The sequence below is a fragment of the Gopherus flavomarginatus genome, chromosome 8 (genome assembly GCF_025201925.1).
Source record: "Gopherus flavomarginatus isolate rGopFla2 chromosome 8, rGopFla2.mat.asm, whole genome shotgun sequence".
Taxonomy (NCBI): Eukaryota; Metazoa; Chordata; order Testudines; family Testudinidae; genus Gopherus; species Gopherus flavomarginatus.
In genome coordinates, this window is record NC_066624.1 from 65,231,657 (window position 1) to 65,253,591 (window position 21,935).

Sequence of the window (21,935 nt, forward strand, 5' to 3'; positions counted from 1 at the left end):
TCAGTCACCTGGGTGAATTTGTAAATCTTTAGCACAAACTCCAGCCTATTGGAATGTTAAAACTTTTTATTTCTGAATCATTCCTGTACTCTACCTGCATGGTTACTTAAAGCTCAAATGAAAGGAGTGTAATTCACCTGAAATGTGTCTTTGAATCATGGCAAAGACATTGCTGTTCTCTAATGTGAAAGCCTGTAATAGTTCAAAATTCTCATCAGATTTACTGCAAATAACAAATAAACACAAATCTCCTTAACCCTGAGACCTGAGCATGAGCAATAACCACATGGAGTCTGGAAAGGGATTTGGAGCTTAAAGGGAAAGCTGCCTTTCAACCTTAACTTTGGGAATGTTCTGCGATGACTGGCCAGATGCTATTTTAAAATGATGTATGGCGAAGAGGATGCTCACCACACACACATGACTTTGAATAGTTTATTAAAGGAAAGGTGAAGCATCAGTTTTAAATTGTACAAAAAGGAAAAAAAAAACCTCATATTGTAAATGTACAATTTACAGAATTACTAGCAAAACCAATCAAGGAGACACTCTTAATACAAAAAACCTATTGACTGCAAACTGAACTGGAAACCATTGGAGGGGCCGTCCAAGTGATCTTTGTTGTGTTATACAGTAGTCTACAATCTATAACTCAGAGTTCAATTTTCCACACAGAGGACTGTGAAGCACGAGGTTTATCTGTGACTATGACTCAAACCATGCAGCATTTATTATGCTACTATGCTCACAGAACTACAGTGCTGACATGATAACGCAGCCATTCCTGCCCACTCTGTACCCCCTGGGGGTAACCTGCACCCTAGTTATAAAGAAATGATCCAGCAACCTCAGGGGCTGTTGCAACAGTCACCCATCTACACTTGAGGAATGGCTGAATTACCAAGTTAAACATTTTTGGCAACCAACTCTTTCTGAGAACTGTACACATTGAGAAAAATCTCAGCTGTTAAAAGAATGAAAAGAATGATTTGTTTTTACATTAGTTGTTTTTCCTTCCCCAAAGGTAAGTACTAGGTGTACATGATGTTTTTTTCCAAATGACTTTGTAAAAGAGAAAGCTCCACGATAACTTTGCAGTTGCTAATAAAAGCAACTCTAAACCTGCTGTGCTTGAAAGTGGGTCAATATGCTTTGTATCTCAAATGCTAACATTGAAACTCAGAAAGGAAGATTAATGTTTTGGTGCTAATTTTCAGAGGTGCTTTAGTCTGTGGGAGTTGTGGGTGCTCAGCACCTCTGAATATCAGGCCAGTTTAAACTACAGTAGCAGCTACTAGGCAGAGTCATAAAATCTAAGCATAATGAGATTCCAAATCATTGAAGACACTGAAAATCTCTTATTACAATGAATTAGCTGAGAACTTTTTGGGTTTTCTTTACTTTTTTGAAAAACTGTATTTTTCAAAGAATTACTCTTAATATGCACAGTTAACACTGAAAATGTAGCTGTATTCCATTGTAAGCTTAAGAACTTCACCATCTAAGCACAAATTTCTATGCAGCACATACAGTACTTCTAACTGGCAAAATTAATTTACAAAAATAGCACAAAAGGGTATTTGCAGCATGGAAAGTAGACATTTTTATATGGTACAGTTAAAATTGCTTTTAGAATGCTAAAGCGATTCCTTCCCTCCCCCCCCCCCCCCCCGCCCTTGATCTATTTTATATAGGAAAGTTGCTGTTTATGTACCTTGGATTGGCAGGGCACGAAATAGGTAGTAAAAACAGCAAAGTGACTACTTGAGAACCATGTGTGTGTTTTACTGAGAATTCTTTATTTGCTGGTATAAGTTGCTAAAAATGCACAGAGCAAGTACCAATAGAAAATGTACTGTTTTTGTGTCCCCTAGTGCTATATAAAATGAATGTTACACAGCATCTGTTGGAAAAGTGGCTTCATGGACATCTCTTATTTTATGCCCCATTATAAATAAAAATAAATCTTCTCAAGAGTATAAAATCTGGGTTTATCATATCAGAATCTGACTTTTTTTGGCAGAGATGCACTTCATTAGAATTCTAACTTCTTTTGTAAGAGTGTTCTGCTCTTTTCAATGCCTATGAGAGGATATACACGTACCATACTGTTAATCAAATCCAGTGTGTTTAAAAACACATTTCTGCAGCCAGGATGACCTGCTTATAGCATCATTGCTAGTCAGTTGCTGACAGGCATAGGTTTAATAAAAATGGCTAGCTTTTAAAACATAAAAAGGCAAATGTTAAAACAGTTTTAAATTGTACAGCAGAAAAATAAAGTTAAAAAGTTTTTTGTTTTCATTCAATGTTTTCAGAAAACATGTGTAGAACAGTGTTTATTTTGACAGCTGTCTTAACAATTTAAAACTCCCTTCCCATCCAGAAAAAAAACATCTGTATAAGGACAGTCAAGAACAGGGATACAAATGATTCTTTTAGGTCAGCCTTTCTGAGGTGATTGGATTGGCCAACATTCCTTTGTATCATTAAGAAGGTCCTCTTCTCTTTCACTACAAAATGGGATTGACCTTATTCATTTGGTTAAAAATCAAACCATATCACATCAAAAATGTGGTTTTCATACAAGCTATCACAGTATATAGGCCTCTAGCTCTAAACAATAGAGTTCCAAATTTGTAAAACGTCTTCCCCAGACTTCAGAACATAGGCATTCCAAATCCCTAGAAAAATGATTAAAAAACATCAGTTAACTTTGGAAGTAAAATAAAAAAACCTCAAACAAATGGCAAACAATGCTAAATAAAGTCTTACTGAATCGTCCTCAATGATAGCTGCAGAGTCAAAGAAGTCCGGCCTCAATTCAGCTCGTTCTCGTCGGTTTCTTGAAGGTGGCTGGAAGAAGAAGTCATTTATTGAATTGCTCTCTATATTGAAGTAAGAATAGTTCCTCATTTAGAGTAACATACTATGTTCATGTCACATAAAATAAAAGTATGTACAGGATACATACAATATACAGAAGCATGTTAGTGGCTTCTTCTGGTGAGGTGGGTTTGGCAAGGATTTCTAGATACTAAAACCACGTCTACACTACAGGCACTACTGCAGCACAGCTATGGCACTGTAGCGAATTCTTCCATCAGTCTCGCTGTGTCTTCACAAGGGGTTAGGTTGGGATAGCTACAGTGCTTAGGGGTATGAATTTTTCATACCCTGAAGCTCCATAGCTATGTTGACCTAACTGCTAAGCTTAGACCAGGCCTAATATAGGCCCCAATGCAGGTAGGTACTTAAGCACACACTTACCTTCAAGTATGTGCTTAACTCCAGTTGTTTCCAATCTGATTTAAGCATGTGCTTAACTTTAAGCACTTGCTTATGTGCTCTTCCTAAATAGGGATGCTTTCCAGAATCAGGGCCATAGACGGGGCTTCATGAAACTTTCTGGTACTCTTCACATCTAAGATTTACCTTTCTCGCATGCCAGTCCAGCTTTGAAATTGGAGTGCAACTATAGTAAATAAATCAGACTTTTGAAAAAGGCCTGAATACAGTGTAGTCTGTGTTAGGGAATATTTGTTCCCTTTGGGCTATTCAAGTCAATGGGAGTTTTCAACTGACCTGAATGGGACCTGGATCAAAACCTTTGTCTCCTCTCTTATTGGATTACCCACAAAAAAGTGATTTAAAAAAACAACCTTGCAGGATGCTAGGAGTGCTAACAGCTGCTAAGCCTTCTGAGGCAGCAACTCAATTGTTAATGACATCCCTGCAGAAAAGCAGAGCTCTTAGGACCCAACCTTACAACACGTTGACTGCTTAAAATTAGACATGTAACTTCAAACACCCAAGATTGAAAATGTGACCTACGATTATTTAGGATGGCTAGGATAAGAGGAGCTTGGCTGAGGTATGCAAATGTACAGTGAAAGCTGATCCGTCCTTCCTTTTCCTCATTTTGCGTAATACGAATCAACCACATTCAAAATTAAAATGACAGTAAATTCAGAATCAGTAAAAGAAAATACTAGGCAGTACATAGCCAGCCAGTACTGTGACGAGGTCACTGAGGCAAACGCAGTTACTGGATTTAAAAAAAAGACCATTTGTACGAGTGAGGCACTTGTACTGCTACTACTATGAATAATTAGCCACTGTAGCAGGGTGCTGCTGCGGAGGCAGCTAATTAGCCCCTGCTCAGCCAGCCCCAATCAGGTGAAATGGATTGGGGCTGCGGAGAAAAGACGGTTACTCACCTTTGTAACTGTTGTTCTTCGAGATGTGTTGCTCACATCCATTCCAGTTAGGTGTGCGCGCCGCGCGTGCACGTTCGTCGGAAACTTTTTACCCTAGCAACTCCAGTGGGCCGGCAGGTCGCCCCCTGGAGTGGCGCCGCCATGGCGCCCAATATATATCCCTGCCGGCCCACCCGCTCCTCAGTTCCTTCTTGCCGGCGACTCCGACAGTGGGGAAGGAGGGCGGGTGTGGAATGGATGTGAGCAACACATCTCGAAGAACAACAGTTACAAAGGTGAGTAACCGTCTTTTCTTCTTCGAGTGATTGCTCACATCCATTCCAGTTAGGTGAATCCCAAGCCATACCTAGGCGGTGGGGTCGGAGTGAGAAGTCGCGGCATGGAGCACAGCAGATCCGAAGGCCGCATCCTCTCTAGACTGCTGGACCAGGGCGTAGTGGGACGCGAAGGTGTGGACCGATGACCAGGTCGCTGCCCGACAGATTTCCTGGATGGGCACACGGGCGAGGAAAGCCAGCGACGACGCCTGCGCCCTGGTAGAATGCGCAGTCACACGGCCCGTAGGGACGTGGGCCAAGTCATAGCAGGTCCTGATGCAGGACGTTACCCAAGAGGATAACCTCTGGGAGGAGATAGGAAGCCCTTTCATGCGGTCCGCTACTGCCACGAAAAGCTGGGGGGATTTGCGGAAGGGCTTGGTCCTCTCCACGTAGAACGCGAGAGCCCTACGGACATCAAGCGAGTGGAGCTGCTGCTCCCTGCCTGAGGAGTGAGGTTTCGGAAAAAAAACCGGGAGGAATATCTCTTGGTTGACGTGGAAGGCTGAGACCACCTTGGGGAGAAAAGCAGGGTGTGGTCTCAGCTGCACCTTGTCCTTGTGGAAGACCGTGTATGGGGGGTCTACCACAAGAGCCCGGAGTTCCGACACCCGTCTAGCTGAGGTGATAGCTACTAGAAAGGCCGTCTTCCAAGAGAGATAAAGCAGGGAGCAAGTAGCTAACGGCTCAAAGGGGGCCCCCATGAGTCGGGACAACACCAGGTTAAGATCCCAGGTTGGAGCAGGGGGACGGACGTTAGGGTATAAACGTTCCAGCCCCTTAAGGAATCTAGACACCGTCGGGTGGGAAAAAACAGAGTGACCATCCGCACCCGGGTGAAAGGTGGAGATAGCCGCTAGGTGGACTCGCAACGACGATATGGCCAGACCTTGCCCTTTGAGGGACCAAATGTAGTCTAAGATGTTGGCTACTGAAACTTCCATAGGGCGGAGATTTCTCTCCACGCACCAATAGGAGAATCGCTTCCATTTGGCCAAATATGTCGCCCTTGTGGACGGCTTTCTGCTGCCCAAGAGCACCTCCCTCACCGGCGTGGAACAGCGCAGCTCAGAGCCAGTCAGCCACGCAGGAGCCACGCCGCTAGGTGCAGCGACTGCAGGTCCGGGTGACAGAGGGTCCCGTGCTCCTGGGTAATCAGGTCCGGATGAAGGGGCAGGGGAACTGGGTCGGCTATGGCCAGGTCCAGCAGCATGGGGTACCAGTGCTGTCTGGGCCACGCCGGGGCTACCATGATCACATGAGCCCTGTCCCTGCGCACCTTCAGAAGGACCCTGTGGACCAACGGGAATGGGGGAAATGCATAGTACAGGTGGGTCGACCACTGGATGAGGAAGGCATCCGCTATCGACCCGGGTTCCCTGCCCTGAAAGGAGCAGAACGCTTGGCACTTCCTGTTCCCCTTGGCCGCGAAGAGGTCCACCCGGGGATAACCCCACCTCCGGAAGATGGAGAGGGCGACGTCCGGGCGAAGGGACCACTCGTGTGACAGGAAGGATCTGCTCAATCGATCCGCCAGCGTGTTCCGTACTCCGGGGAGGAAGGAAGCCATGAGGTGAATGGAGTGGGCTACACAAAAGTCCCAGAGTCGTATCGCCTCGTGGCACAGGGAGGAGGATCTGGTGCCGCCCTGCTTGTTGATATAATACATGGTCGTCGTGTTGTCGGTGAACACCGCGACACAACGACCCTGGAGCTGATGACAGAACGTTTGACAAGCAAGACGGACCGCTCTCAACTCCCGCATGTTGATGTGTAGCCCCACCTCCTCCTGGGACCACAGGCCCTGCGTCCTCAGGGTCCCTGCGTGGGCCCCCCAGCCGAGATCTGAGGCATCTGTTGTTAGGGACACCGAGGGCTGAGATGGGTGGAAGGGGAGACCCGCACACAACACTGACTGGTCCAGCCACCAGCCGAGAGAATCTAAGACCCTCTGGGGGATCGTGATTAACATATCTAGTGGCTGTCTTGTCGGCCTGTAATGACTGATGAGCCACAACTGGAGTGGCCTCATGCGGAGCCGAGCGTAATTGGTCACGAAAGTACAGGCCGCCATGTGGCCTAACAGGGTTAGACACGTCCTCACTGACGTCAGGGGGGCTGTCTGTAGTCGTTGCACGATTGCCGACAAGGCCTGGAACCGCTGCAATGGCAGCAAGGCCCTGCCCACAGTGGCGTCCAGGACGGCCCCGATGAATTCCACCCTTTGTGTGGGGGCCAGGGTGGACTTGTCTGTGTTCACCAAGAGGCCCAGAGTGGCGAACATGTCGGTGATCACACGGACATGGTTGCAGACTTGTTGTTCCGACGTGCCCCGAATCAACCAATCGTCTAGATACGGGAACACGTGGATACGACTGCGCCGAAGCTGCGCCACAACAACTGCCATGCATTTTGTAAACACTCTCGGGGCCGTGGACAAGCCAAATGGGAGGACTGCAAATTGGTAATGCAGAGACCCCACAAGGAAGCGAAGGAAACGTCTGTGGGGTGGCCAGATAGCAATGTGGAAATACGCGTCCTGCATGTCGAGGGCGGCGTACCAGTCTCCCGGATCCAGGGATGGGATAATGGTCCCCAAGGAAACCATGCGGAACTTCAATTTCACCAGGTACTTGTTGAGCTCTCGCAGGTCGAGGATGGGCCTGAGGCCTCCCTTGGCCTTGGGGATCAGAAAGTAGCGGGAATAAAACCCCTTGCCTTTCTCGTTCTCCGGCACCGCCTCTATAGCCCCTTTGCGGAGGAGCGTCTGCACCTCCTGCCGAAGGAATTGCTCGTGAGAGGGGTCCCTGAAGAGGGACGAGGAAGGGGGGCGGGGAGGAGGAAATGAAACAAACTGCAGGCGGTATCCCGACTGCACCGTGCGTAAAACCCAGCGGTCTGATGTTATTAGGGACCACGCCGGGAGGAAAAAAGAAAGGCGGTTGGAAAACGGGGGGAAAGGATCCAATGGGGAAACTGTTACTGCGCCCTCGGGCGCACCTTCAAAATGAAGGCTTGGGACCAGGCGGGGGCTTAGAGGAGCCTTGGTTTTGGCCCCCTTGGTTCCCCGAATGCCTGCGCCTTCCGTTCCTGCCGCGGCGCCTGTTAAGGTCCTGCCGCTGGCGGAACTGGAGATACGGCCTGCGCTGTTGTTGCTGTTGCTGCGGCCGGAAGGGTCTGCGCTGCGTCACTGGAGTGTGCATCCCCAGTGACCTCATGATGACGCGGTTGTCTTTTAGATTCTTTAGTCTAGGGTCTGTCTTATCCGAAAACAGCCCTTGGCCTTCAAAAGGAAGGTCCTGTATTGTGTGCTGGAGCTCCGGCGGAAGGCCGGAAACCTGCAGCCAGGAGAGGCGACGCATTGTTACACCCGACGCGAGGGTACGGGCAGCCGAATCCGCAGCGTCCAGAGAGGCTTGCAAGGACGTGCGTGCGACCCTCTTGCCTTCCTCTAAGATGGCCGCAAACTCCTGACGAGCGTCTTGTGGCAACAGCTCCTTGAATTTGTCTGCTGCCACCCAGGAGTTAAAGGCGTATCTACTTAACAGGGCCTGTTGGTTGGAGACCCTGAGTTGCAGCGCCCCCGCCGAGTACACCTTACGGCCGAGGAGGTCCATCCGCCTAGCCTCCCTGGATTTGGGGGCTGGAGCCTCCTGGCCATGACGCTCCTTATCATTGACAGATTGGACCACCAGGGAACACGGAGTCGGGTGTACGTGGAGGTACTCGTAGCCCTTAGAAGGAGCCATGTACTTCCTCTCGACGCCCTTCGCAGTGGGAGGAATGGAGGCCGGGGACTGCCAGATGGTGGTGGCGTTGGTCTGGATGGTCCGTATGAACGGCAGGGCGACCCTGGTGGGAGCGTCTGCGGAGAGGATGGTGACAATAGGGTCCTCTACCTCCGAGACCTCCTCGGCTTGTAGACTCAGGTTTTGGGCTACTCGCCGGAGGAGGTCCTGGTGCGCCCTGAGGTCCAGCGGGGGGGGGCTGTTGGAGGAGGTCCCAGCCACCGCTTCATCAGGGGAAGAAGATGAGGAGACCCCCGGCAAGAGGGTGTCTAAAGGGGGGTCTCCCTCGGCCCTCGCCTCTGCCTCAGGAACCAAAGTGGAGTCCTGTTGCTTGGATCCTTCCTCCCCATCCGGGGAGGGAGGGGGGCGAGACAACGAGGCCTCAGGTGCCCTGCGCTCTGCAGTCGGCGGCCTAGCAGGGAGCTGTTGGGGGCCCTGGGCCTGATGATACGCCCAGGGTGTCCAGAAACCCCATTGCTGTGGGGCTGCGTCCTGCTGTGGAGGCTCGCTGAACAGCGCCGCCTGGCGGTCGGTGCCCAGCGCGTAGCCACTGTCCGCCAGCGAAGACACGGACGGCTGCCTCGAGGGCCATGGCGGAGCGGACCCTGGATGGTAATGGTCCGCGCGGGCCGGCACGGGCGATCGTCTCGGTGCCGGGGACCGGTGCCGGGAGTCGTAACGGTGCCGGGAGCGGGACCGAGTTCTGCCACGGTGCCGGGATCTGGATCGGTACCGGGCGCCGCTTCGGTGCCGGGATCGGGACCTGCCACCGGTTCGGTACCGGGAGGTCGACCGGGACCGGGACCTGCCACCAGCTCGGCGCCGGGAGGTCGACCGGTGCGGCGAACGTCTGGATCGGCTCCTGGACTCGCGGTGCCGGTAACGGCGGCTGGAGTCCGACCGCGATCGTCTCGGTGTCGACCGGCGCCGCGAGTGCGACCGGTACCGCTGAGGGGAGCGGTGCCGGGACTGCGAGCGGCGGCGGGATCTGGAGCGACCTTGACGTCGGGACCTGGAGCGAGAACGAGAGTCCCGGGACGGTGCCGACATCATAGGCTTGCCTCTGGACACAACCCGCACCGGAGGTACCGGGGGTGGTAGCTGCGTGGGCTTGGTCAGGGCTATGAGGTCCCGTGCCGAGGCGAAGGCCTCTGGTGTAGATGGCACCACTATCTCAACCCCAGATGTCATGGGGGAGCTTGGCGGCACCGGACTCGACGGACCCGCCGGGCCCGGAGTCGACGGTGCCGGCGGCGCCGCGGCCGATACTGAGGCCGGGCGCTCCACTCGGGTGTGCCTGGCCGGAGTAGTGGACTTCGACGGCCTAGGCTCTGTCCCCGGTGCCGGAGAAGGTCGGTGCCGGGGAGTCTTCTCGGTGCCGGTGCGATCCGGTGCCGGCGCCGACATCACGGCCTGCGAAGCCGCCGGGTCAAGTGCCGCCTCCAGGAGGAGAGTCCGGAGCCTTTGATCCCTCTCCTTCTTAGTCCTTGGCTTAAAAGCCTTGCAGATGCGGCACTTGTCGGATCTATGCGATTCCCCCAGGCACTTCAGGCACGCGTCGTGGGGGTCGCTCATGGGCATAGGCTTCTTGCAGGCCGCACACTGCTTGAAGCCCGGCGAACCAGGCATGAGCCCGGTGCCGGGTGCCGGGAAGGGCTAAGCCCCCGGCGAAAAACTATTTACAACTACTTAACACTTAACTACTACTATCTAACTAACAGTCTAATTAACAACTACAATAGAGATAACGATAGAAAAACAAGGAGAGCTAGGGACGTGGAGGACAGCTATGCCGCGCTCCACAGTTCCAACGACCGACGCGGCGGTAAGAAGGAACTGAGGAGCGGGTGGGCCGGCAGGGATATATATTGGGCGCCATGGCGGCGCCACTCCAGGGGGCGACCTGCCGGCCCACTGGAGTTGCTAGGGTAAAAAGTTTCCGACGAACGTGCACGCGCGGCGCGCACACCTAACTGGAATGGATGTGAGCAATCACTCGAAGAAGAAGCCTGGTGCCTGGCCTCTGAACGGGCTGCACCTGTGGGCCTGCAGGCTCAAGGGCCATAAAGGCTGGCTGGCTGCCAGAGGAAGGGGGCAGGAAGAGAATAGCCAGAGGCATGGCAGTCTCCAGGCTGGGGTAGACTCCCTGTAAAGAAGGAGGAGGAGGGTAAGACCTGTATATAGAATCACTGGTGGTGGGAACTGTGTGTAAATAAAAAGGCACGGGTGCTGCATCCAGGAGGCTCAGAGTGCTTTTTGAGACAGCAGGGAGCTGCAGCAAGGGGGGGCAGAGGAAGACACCCGGTTACACGTGGGGGCTTGTCCGGGATCCAGTGCCATAGACGCAGTGTGGCGGCCTGGGCATGGAGAACACCCTGCAATGGCTAGCAGAACAACAAACTGAAATGCAGAAGACGCTACAGTCTTTGCAGAAGTCCCACCAGGTGGAGCGGCAGGCCCTCCTCCTCTGGCAGGCAGAGCAACAGAAGGCCCTCCAGGATTTCACAAAGGAGCAGTCGATGGCGCAGCAACAGCTCCTGCAGAGGGGGATGGAACCCGGACCCCAGGCCTCACCCTTTGTAAAATGGCCCCCGCCGATGACCCCGATGCCTTTTTGGGCACTTTTGAACTGATGGCCATAGGCGCCGGTTGGGACCAGACTACATGGGCCCTGCGGCTGGACCCGTATCTCACCGGGGAAGCGCAGGCCGCTTATATGGCCTTGACAGAGATCCAAGCCAGGGATTACGATGTGGTGAAGGCGACGATTTTAGACTGCCTCGGACTGTCGGCCGAGAAATACCACCAGAAGTTTCGGGCAGCCCGGTGGGCAGGGCATGTGTGACCCTGGGCCTTTGCACAGAAATTAACGGACTGGGCAACCTGATGGTTGAGGCCCGATGCCCACACGGTGGGCCAGATAACGGACCAGGTGATCCTTGAGCAGTTTTTACAAGGCCTCCCAGACAGTGCGCAGGTATGGGTGCGGCGACACCAGCCGGCCACTCTGGAAGCAGTGGTACAAAGGACTGAGGAATATACGGAGGTGGACCTTCCAGCGCGGGAACCTTGAGCCCTGCAGGATCCAGAGGGGGGTAGGAAGCCCCGTGAACACGGGGGGTGGGGGGAAGCCGCTGGACAAGCGACAGGAAGAGCCCCAGGGGACCCCTAGCCGCCCAGGACAGCCCAGTGTTGGCGGTGCGGGAAGCTGGGACGCAAAAGTCAGGACTGCCCAGTGATGGAGTGTGGGGTGGTGGACTTTTGTGGCTGGACCTGGAGTGGGGCGCAGAAAAGGAGGCGTGGGTTGGACACAGTCCCGGTGAGGGTAGGGAGAAAGCTCCAGCGGGGTCTAGTGGACACGGCCTCCGCCCGCTCCTTTGTACAGCGGTGCTTGGTGAGGTCGCGGTGGCTTATCCCTGGGAAACGGATGTGTGTGGAATGCATCCATGGGGATAGGGAGTATTGTCCCACGGCCCAGGTACCACTTGAAGTAAACGGGCAGTTTGCCTGGAAGCGGGTGGAGGTACTAGAAGGGTTAGCTTATCCCGTGATCTTAGGGCAGGACTGGCGCTCTCCCCTAAAGGGAAGGGCAGCTGGAGGGGAGCGACCATTAAAGCGGAAGAAGGGAAAGAGGACCCTGGAAAGGGGGAGCCTGACCCTGGGGGAGGTGGACCCGGAGCAAGGGGCAGACCTGCAACCTCCAGGGGAACAGCTGAAAAAGCCTAGACAACAAAGCCAAGATAACAAACCAGAGGGAATGGCTGGGAAGCCCAGGAAGCTTCCGGGGGAGGATGCCCGGGGGGAGATTAAAGACACCCCACACGGGGAGGCCCCACAGCACAGAGGTGAAAGGCCTGGCCTGGAAGCGGGGCGCCGACTCGGGGCAGGGGGCTCGGAGTCAACAACTCCAGGGAAACGGGAGGAGGAGCCTCTGGAGAGTAGCCAGCCCAGCCGTGTGAATGGTGGGACGACCTCTGGGTAAGCGTGGACCTGTGGGGTGCCCCACCTCCTACCCAATGTACCTTTTGTGGGTGGGGTGTGCCCAAGCCCCAAAGGGTTGGTCCTGGGGGCCTCTCCATAGAGCAGGCAGCCCCACCGCACAGTAACATCCCGAGCCGAGGGAAGAGAGGCCGAGGGCGACCAGGCCTGGCACCGGCTTAAGGGGGGGACGTATGTAGCAGGGTGCTGCTGCAGAGGCAGCTAATTAGCCCCTGCTCAGCCAGCCTCAATCAGGTGAAATGGATTGGGGCTAGGGAGAAGCCTGATGCCTGGCCTCTGAACTGGCTGCACCTGTGGGCCTGCAGGCTCAAGGGCCATAAAGGCTGGCTGGCTGCCAGAGGAAGGGGCGGGGGGGAGAGAACAGCCAGAGGCACGGCAGTCTCCAGGCTGGGGCAGACTCCCTGTAAAGAAGGAGGAGGAGAGTAAGACCTGTAAATAGAATCACTGGTGGTGGGAACTGTGTGTAAATAAAAAGCCGGGGTGCTGCATCCAGGAGGCTCAGAGTGCTTTTTGAGACAGCAGGGAGCTGCAGCAAGGGAGGCAGAGGAAGAGACCCGGTTACAGCCACCCATCACAACAATACAAGGGAAATTATATCTCATGCTTTGGGGTATAAGCAGATCTCCTATTAGGAAAGAATGTTCTCACAACTGGTGAGATGTATTATGGTGAGGTTTTTTAACCTTCTTCAAGCACTGGGTACTTGTTACAACCTAGAATAGCACATTAAACTGGAAGGAGCTGTGGCTGAATAACAGTTCCTGCGTTTCTATGATTAGGGGATCAGTGGGGTCCGCACTTTCAGTTGATGGCCCTCCAATCTCCTCCCTCAATCAGGTGCTCAAAAAACTGGAAGGCAGGCAGACCATTTTGAGAAGCTGATTTTGTAGTTTCTTACCCTCTAACTATCCTGACCCATTTAAAACTTGTTATTAACACTCAGGCCTTACTGACCAGATCAATGACCATGGTGTCTTCAAATTCCTCATTCATATCCTCTAGCTGACCTCGTGAGGACATCATTACATCTTCAAAGATGGGCTCAGCATCATCCTCCATTAGACCCCGTCTGATCATTAAAGAGAAAAAACTTTGTCAAGACATTTAATACTTCCCAACATGGCTTTGTTTTCTCCTTTTTTTTTAATTTTTCATTACAAACAACCAGCCTTCCACTCTTTGGGCTGCACATTAATACTGTTGGCTGGAAACAAAAATAACCCATTATCATGTTATCAACTGAATGGAGATCTAAGATGTCAAAATAACTTAACACCCTTAGAAAGACTAAGGTAAAAAGTCCTCTATAGGTGCATTGCAAACATTGAAGAAGAGGTTACTCACCTTCTGCAGTAACTGTGGTTCTTTGAGATTTGTCCCTCCACTTCAGGTGCACCTGCGCCTCGAGTCCTTGATTGAAGATTTTCAGTTAGCAGTATCTGTTCGGCGCACACATGCATGCTTTGCCACCTCATGCTGAACGCTGAGACTATATAGCGGCATGTGGGTGAACCACCCTCAGTTTCTTCTTCACCCAAATGTCCCATAGAGACCAGTCTAAACAAAGGGGAAGGAGGGTTGTAGTGGAGCCCTCGTTGGTGGACACATTTTGAAGAACTGCAGTTTCTGCACACAGTGAGTAACTGCCTCTTCTTCAAGTAGTAGTATACCTCTGGGTGCTCCACTTCAGGTGACTTCTGAGCAATATCCCCAGACAGAGCAAGGAGTTTAGAAAGTGAGTGCAGAACTGAAGGTAGTATCAAATCTGGTGGCATGGATCCGGGTTGATGTTCAAAAATATATGTATTGAAGCTCATGTAGCCACCCTACTTATTTCAGATTCTGAACATTCTTAAATAATGCTGTAGATGTTACCTGTGATCTGGTCCCATGTGCTATTACCTTTGGGAGGGATGAACGCCTGCAGCATCATGGCAAGTGAGAATACATTGAGATATCCATCTTGATAAGTCTCTGAGGAGAGATCTAAACCCCTTGGATCTATCCGTGAAGGAAATGAAGCGCCTAAGTGACTTTCTAAATTGCTTGGTCCTAACTACGTAGAAAGCCAAGCTTTTCTAACATGCAGGGTATGAAAATAAGATTCCTGCAAAGAGTCACCAAGGCACCAATCTCCTTGACATTACTGGCTGACATAATGGCTCCTAAAAAGGCTGTCTTCACAGATAAAAGGAACAGAGAACTGATTGCCATAGATTCAAATGACTGTCTCAAAATAGCAAGTTGAGGTCCCAGGTTGCAGTGGAGTCCCTAATGTGGGCATAGAGATTCCCCAGGCTCTTAATAACCTAGATACAGGGTGAGCAAAAATGGAGAATCCTTCTACCAGAGGATGAAAGGCTGATATTGTGGCCAGATGAACCTTAATCAAACTAACTGATAACCTTGATTTCTTCAGATCCAACAGATAAATATCCAGGATGACTTAAAGTGTCTTCAACTCAGGCAGGAGGCAGTGAGGACATCAGTGGAAGAATCTCTTCCATTTCTGCAGGTAAATAGCACAGGTTGACCTCTTTCTCCTATTCAGTAACACCTGTTGTACTTCCACCATGCCCTAAGGTGGAGAAGCACTAGATTGGGACGAAAAACGTGACTGGCATCCTTCGACTAGAGATGAGGAATGGTTGGAAGCCTGAATTATGGTTGGACACTAGGTGAAATAGGTAAAAGAATCAAGCTTGTCTTGGCCAGGCTGGCACTATTAGGATAATTTTGGTTTTGTCCTGTCTCATCCTGTTCACCAAGTTTAATATCAGTGGCAATGGAGCAAACACATAAAACACTTTCTTCTAAGACAGAAGAAAGTTATTTCCCAGGGATTGGTGGCCCACGCCCACTCTTGAGCAGAAGAGAGGGCACTTCCTGTTTCTGGAGGTGGCCAAGAGATCCACCATCTTTGGAATATGCTGTGGAGAACTTTGGTGTCTAGCTCCCCTTCGCAGTCCTGTGAGAAGTGCCTTCTGAGGACATTGGTTGTGGTGTTCTGAACACTTGGGAGGTAGACTGCTGAAATTTGGATCTGATAAGTTATGCACTAGTTCCATAGTTTCATAGCTTTGGCACAAAGGGAGAGGGATCTTGCTTGTCCCTGCTGTTAATATAGACTATGCAGGATACATTGTCCATCATGACCCTGATTGATTCACCCTTGATGAAGGGTAAGAAATGAAGGCAAACTCTCCTGACAGCCCTGATCTTCAATAGATTGATGTGGAGACTGGTTTCCTGAGTTGTCAGGGCACTGAGGTAGGCTCCCCATTCCAGAAGTGATATGTCTGTTAAAGTCACTGATGGATTTCAGTGACAGAAAGGAACATCTGCACAGAGATTGCGTTGATCCTTCCACCAGTCTAGGGACTTCTTCACTTGTAGAGGAACCATCACCTGTCTATACAAGTTGTCTCTGAGCCAATCCTGGAAGCAGCAGAGGGGTAGCCTTGAGTGATTGATCACAAAGGTATAAGGTGCTCTTTGTCCCAGGAGCTCGACAGTTACTTATTGTGGTCCAAGGGCTCCTTGAATTGCCTACACCAGACCTGACAAAGTTACAAATCTGTCTAAGGGAAGGTAGCGTCACGCTGTTAATGAGCTTAAATGCACCCCTATAAATTCTATCTTCTGTACTGGGGTTAATAAGGATGTTTCTACATTAAGCTGCAGACCCAACTCCTGGAACAGAGCAAGGGCTATCTGGGTGAAAGATAGCACTGCTTCACAAAAACAGTCCTTGAGTAGCCAGTTGTTGAGGTACAGAAAGACTAGGATTGCTTTTTGTTGGAGGTAAGCAGCCACTACCACCAAGAGCTTTGAGAACAACCTTGGGGCCGAGGAAAGACCAAAAGAGAGCACTTGATACCGTAAATGATTCTGGCCTATAATTAAGTGTACGTAATTCCTGTGTGATGGGTGTATTGTTGTACAAAAATAGGTATCTTGTAGTTCGAGGGTTGATGACCAATCCCCTTTTGCTAGTGGAAAAAAAGGAGGTTACTTACCTGTAACTGGAGATTCTTCGAGATGTGTGGTCCCTATTTGTTATCCATTGAGTGTTATAAACATGTGTCATAAGTCCAGAGCCGGAGATTTTAAAAGCAGTAGGGTCTGCAAACACCCTTGCTCTGCCTTATGGTTTTGTCTGAGGTGATAAAAGGTGGGAAGGACCAACCACATCCTCAGTTCCTTCTCCACTGCAAATGGAACAGATCCGCAGCAGAGGGGAAGGTGAGAGGGATTGAAATACAGATAGGGACCACACATCTTAAAGAACCTCCAGTTACATTAAAGTAACCACCTCTTCTTCTTTGAACGATGGTTCCTACTGTATTCCACTGAGGGTGATTAACAAGCAATACCTAGTTAGGACAAGCGTATGAGGAAGACGATGGAACTGTGGAACAGAGAAGAGCCATGCCAAATGAGGCATCCATTGTAGTCTCATATTAAAATGTAATCGGAAGAGAAGGTACGTACTGAACTCCATATGGCCCCCCTACATATGTCTGTAAGTGGCATGCCATGAAGCACGGCTGTAGTTGATGCTTGTGCCCTTATGGAGTGTGCTCATACCTCAAGGGGTGGAGACAGTCCTGACAACTGATAGAGTGCAATGCACCCCGAAACCCACTTAGAGATCCTTTGAGTGGCTATCGTTTGCCCCTTAATCTTTTCCACTTGAGCAATAAACAGTCTAGGGGACTTCCTGAATTATTTTGTCCTCTGCAAGTAGAAGGCCAGGACTCCGTGGATGTTGAGGGAGTGAAGGTGCCGTTCCTCCGTTGAGGTGTGAGGCTTCAGATAGAAAGCAGGTAAGTATATGGGATAGTTGAGATGAAAGCAGGATACAACCTTTGGCAGAAACTTGGGGTGCAAGCGCAGTGAAACCTTGTCCTTATGGAACATGGTAAAGTGGGGGGTCTGCCATCATGGCCCCCTCTTCGCCTACTCTTCTCATGGAAGTAATAGCTACCAGGAAGACGACCTTCATGGAAAGGACAGACAGGGAGCAGGAGGCCATAGGTTCAAATGGTGATTTCATCAACACCAAGACGACAAGATTAATGTCCCACTGGGGAGCAATGGGTTGAACAGGTGGATAAATCTGTAGGAGGCCCTTCCAAAACCTGGTAGTTAAGGGGTGTGTAAAGACAGAGTGCCCCTCCATGGGTGGTGGTGGTGTTGCAAGGCATCAACAGCGGCTATATGCACCCTGATGGAGTTGAGAGCAAGTCCTGATGCCTTCAGGAACAGGAGATAGTCCAGAATAGAGGAATGTCTATGCCCTCAGAGACAAGACCCCTCTGCTGGGCCTATGAGGTGAAATGCTTCCACTTAGTCCTACAGGACCACTTTACTGACCCTCTTCTGCTACTCGAGAGGATGTCTTGTAACGCTCTAGTGAAGAGTCCACCCAAAAATCAAGCTCATAGGTGAAATGTCTGTTGATCAGGATATCTGATCTTGCCGCCATCATGTGTGAGGAGTTCCAGGGAAGCTGCCAACAGAAGTGGGGGATGCACTGACATACAGTGAAAGAGGGGAACCCAGAACTGGTGAGGTCAAAATAGGGCGATCACAATAGCCGGTGTTCTCTCCTGTTGGATCTTGTGTAGGACATATGGCAGGAGCAGTAGGGGAGGAAAGGCATAACTGATCTATTCCAACCAGTGTATGACTAGGGCATCACCTTGGAAGAGGGTGCCAACCCCTTCACTTCCACCCAGAGCAGTACTGTGTGCATTTGCTGTTGGCATGGGAGGTGTAGAGGTCTCCGTCAGAGTCTCCCAGTGGTCGAAAATGTATGCGACCATGGTGGTGTTGAGTTCCTATTGATGATCGGACAAAATTTCCTGCTGAGAGATTCCACATTTATGTTTGGAGTCCTGGGAAGATATGCTGCTGACAACAGGATCTTGTGGGTAATGCACCAATCCCCAAAATTAACTGCTTCTGCACAATGTGCTGGTGACCTTGTGCCCCCTTGTTTCTTGATGATGTAAACAGCAGTAGCATTGTCTGACGTGATGAGAACATGACAGGAGTGAATGGATAGGAGAAATGCATGTCCCGAAGTTCTAAGATGTTGATGTGCATCCAGGATTCTTGAGCAGTCCAAGTCCCATGTCATGTGATTGCCCATGTGGGTGCCGAATCCAGCAAGCGACGCATCAGTAATGAGTATTATGTTCAAAGAGGAGGGAAGGAACAGTATCCTGATGCAGACCTGATCTGGGGAGGAGAGAACGTTGGGTGGTATTGTCTGTAGGAAATCTATGGTATGGTGGGTGGGAGACTAGGCCCTCTGGAGCCACAGCTGCAGGCAGTGAAAGCGAAGACGAGTGAAGGTCAAGAAAGGAAAGGCAAGCCCTGGCCAGAACAGAAGGAATGGAGACCACCTTGTCAATAAGCTCTTGGAGGATCTGGAATCTGTCCTCGGGTAGACAGGTGTGCGCGAAGACTGCATCGATGCAGGCCCCAATGAATTCTAGGGACTGAGAGGGTACCAAAGTCAATTTTTCAATATTTATGCTTACCATCTAGAAGGAGAGGAGTATGAGCAGCACAGAGGTTGAGGCTTGAACCTCCCATTTGGATCACGCTGCTAGCAGCCAGTCATCGAGATAAGGGACTATAAGGACACTTTGATACTAGAGGTGGGCTGCCACTACAGAGAAAACTTTGGTGAAGACCTGTGGTGCAGTAGTGAGTCAAATAGCAGAATCCTGTACTCGAAGTGTCAAGGGCCTGCCATGAATATCAAGAAACGTCTGTGGGTAGGATGGATATCTACATGAAAGTAAGCATCCTGCATAACTAAAGCCATAAACCAGATGTCTTTTTCTAGTGAAGATATGATGGCTACTAGGGTGACCATACAAAACTTTGGCTTGTGTAGGAAGTGGTTCAGACCACAGAGGTCTAAGATCAGCTTGCCCTTCTTCTTGGGAACCAGGAAATACATGGAATAGAACCCTGTACTTTGATAGGCCACAGGCACTGGTTCTATTGCTCCCCTTTGGAGTATAGAGTCCACTTCTAAGGTGAGGATACTGTCATTAGAGTGGCTTCTGAGGCAGGGCCAGGGTGAGGGATGTGGATGAGGCAGCATTGTGAACTCGATTATATAGCCACGTTGAATGACATCCAGGACCCACTTGTCCATTATTATCATGCTCCAAGCTGATAAAAAAAGAGTGCTAGATGCCCCCCAAAGGGGGTGGGTCGGGTATATGTCATGAGGCAAGTTGGTTAGCAGCTCTCTAGATGCACTCAGAAATATTGCTTCTGCAAAGACTGTGTAGGAGATAATGAAGGCTATGACAATGAAGAAAGAGGACGGGGCCATTAGATATTCTGTCGTATGCAAGGATGCTCATAGGGCCACTGATGGAAGAATTGAGGAATTCTGAAACGCTGCGTCAGTGGCAGGCTGTAGAACTTGCGCTTGGAGCCAATAGTTGCTGCGGAAGGGTCCCAGGACTGGGGTACCAATGATTCCTTTGCTGGAGAAAGGGAGAGCACTGCCACTGAGTTGGCGGAACCTTCGGCTAGTCATATTGACTGTATAGGAGGGGCAGATCCTGCACTTTATCTGAGTCCTCTGATGCTGAGAAGTCAGAGCCTGGTTCCAATAGCGGTACCATCAGAACTGCAGGAGATATAAGGGAGCAGGCAGGAACATGATCTGAAGGAGGTAAGTCCAAGGTAGGACAGCATACTCCCTTAGTTGGAGACCGAACCTGAAGATGTGGAGATGTCACCTCCTCCAAGGCAAAGAGTTCATGAGGCTCGGGAGCCAATTCCAGTGTCAATGGTACACGCTCCGCAGTCAGAACCAGAGCTGGAACGGAGGACTGAGGATTCCCTTGACTTCAGCGGTGCTGATCTGGAATGGATATATGACTTGGTGGACAGAATTGGTGGGTCCGGAATTGTGTGTGTGACTGCTTGCTGTGCTTGTGAGCCTTGGAACATGCTGCTTCTCTGTGGCTGGAAGTTGTGGACGGTGCAGTTTCTTTCTTGGGCCTGGAGGAAGATTTACTGCCATGCTTATGAATAAGCTTTCTTGCCTGATGACTAGGTCCCAGAATGGGATCCATAGCACTGGTACCAGTGGAACCAGACTGGGTCTTTGCGGTAGGAGGTGTGCGTCTAGATCACTCAGGCCATTGTACAGGGTGAGGGGTCTCCAGCCTGGATCCGACTGTGGCTTCATGGTGACCTCCATGAGGTGCTTCTTGAGGAACAGACCAGCCTTCCCAGGTGGGGAAGTAAAGGCTTGGGAAGGAGAGGCAGATACTGCACCTGGATGCAATGTGGGCTTCTCCCAATCAGTAAAGGCAATGCTGCTCATCACTGACCAAGAACAAGCGAGGGCCAGAGGCGCAGATCTTGAACCCCAATGTCTTTGGCATAATCCAATACCCAGATGTGTGTGCCGAGGAAGGTGATGGGGAAAGCAGACCAGTAAATGGCACCCCAAAGTCTGTAAAAATCCTAAAAACTACTACTAACATTAAACTACTGTAAAAACAACAAAAATACTAACTATATACAAGCATATGTTTTAGAAAGTGCATCACAAGAGACAAAAGAACAGCAGAGGCTCCGACTCAGGCCATGCAGCAGTAAGAAGGAACTGAGGGCAAAGCTGGTCCTCCCTGCTCTTCATCACCTCTGACAAAACTATGAGACAGAACAAGGGTGCATGCACGGACCAACTGACACTACTACTTCTAAAATCTCCAGCTTCAGACGCATGGCGCCTGAGTATAACCCTTAGTGGAATACATAGGGACCATCATTCTAAGAATTATAACTTCCAGAGTCACCATTTTGAACCTTTGAGACTTTATGAATATGTTCAGAAGTCTTAAATCTAAGAGCAGTTCTCACCCTCTGTCCTTCTTTGGCACAAGGAAATACTTTGGGTAAAATCCCTTGCCCTTGTGAGGAGGAGGGATTGGCTCTACTGCTCCTAACTGAAGGAGAGAATTCACTTCTTGTCACTTCAAAAGCTCAAGAGGGGGATGCTGAAGAGGGATGGGAAAGGGGGATGCAAGGTGGAGAGTGATATAAAATGCATGGTATAACCTGATGTTATGACCTCTATGACCCACTTGCCTGTAGTGATCCTCCCCCAAGCATGTTGGAAATAGGCAAAGTTGGTCTTCCAAAGGGGAGTAAGGGGGGGCAATGGGAGCAGCTGTAAAATCAGATGTGAGGGAAGATTCAAACTCTTGACCAACCATCTAAACTGTTGCTTCAAAGATGACTAGGTCAGAGGTCTCAAACTCAAATGACCACGAGGGCCACATGAGGACTAGTACATTGGCCCAAGGGCCGCATTACTGACACCTCCCCCTCCACCCCCTCCCTGCCCCCAGAGGGTGCAGGAGGGGTGTGGGGTGTGGCAGGGGCTCAGGGCAGGGAGTTGGGGTGTGGGGTGCAGGAGGGATGAGGGGTGTGGCAGGGGGTCAGGGCAGGGGGTCGGAGTGTAGGAGGAGTGCGGCAGGAGGCTCAGGGCAGGGAGTTGGAGTGTGGGGAGCAGGAGGGATGAGGGGTGCAGCAGGGGGTCAGGGCAGGGGTTC

The 21,935-nt window shown here is 50.6% G+C and overlaps 1 protein-coding gene across 4 annotated transcripts in view; it reads right to left on the reverse strand.

Moving 5' to 3' along the window:
- Window positions 1-421: 421 nt before the first annotated feature.
- STAG1 (stromal antigen 1) overlaps window positions 422-21,935 on the reverse strand; it is a 357,281-nt gene continuing 335,767 nt past the window's right edge. For all 4 annotated transcript variants that reach the window (XM_050965354.1, XM_050965355.1, XM_050965352.1 and 1 more), the window contains 3 exons: window positions 13,279-13,393; window positions 2,776-2,856; window positions 422-2,684 (listed from right to left, as the gene is read on the reverse strand). In XM_050965354.1, the coding sequence (XP_050821311.1) occupies window positions 2,661-2,684; window positions 2,776-2,856; window positions 13,279-13,393 (220 nt within the window). In that variant the 3' untranslated portion in view covers window positions 422-2,660. The remainder of the gene's footprint in view (window positions 2,685-2,775; window positions 2,857-13,278; window positions 13,394-21,935) is intronic.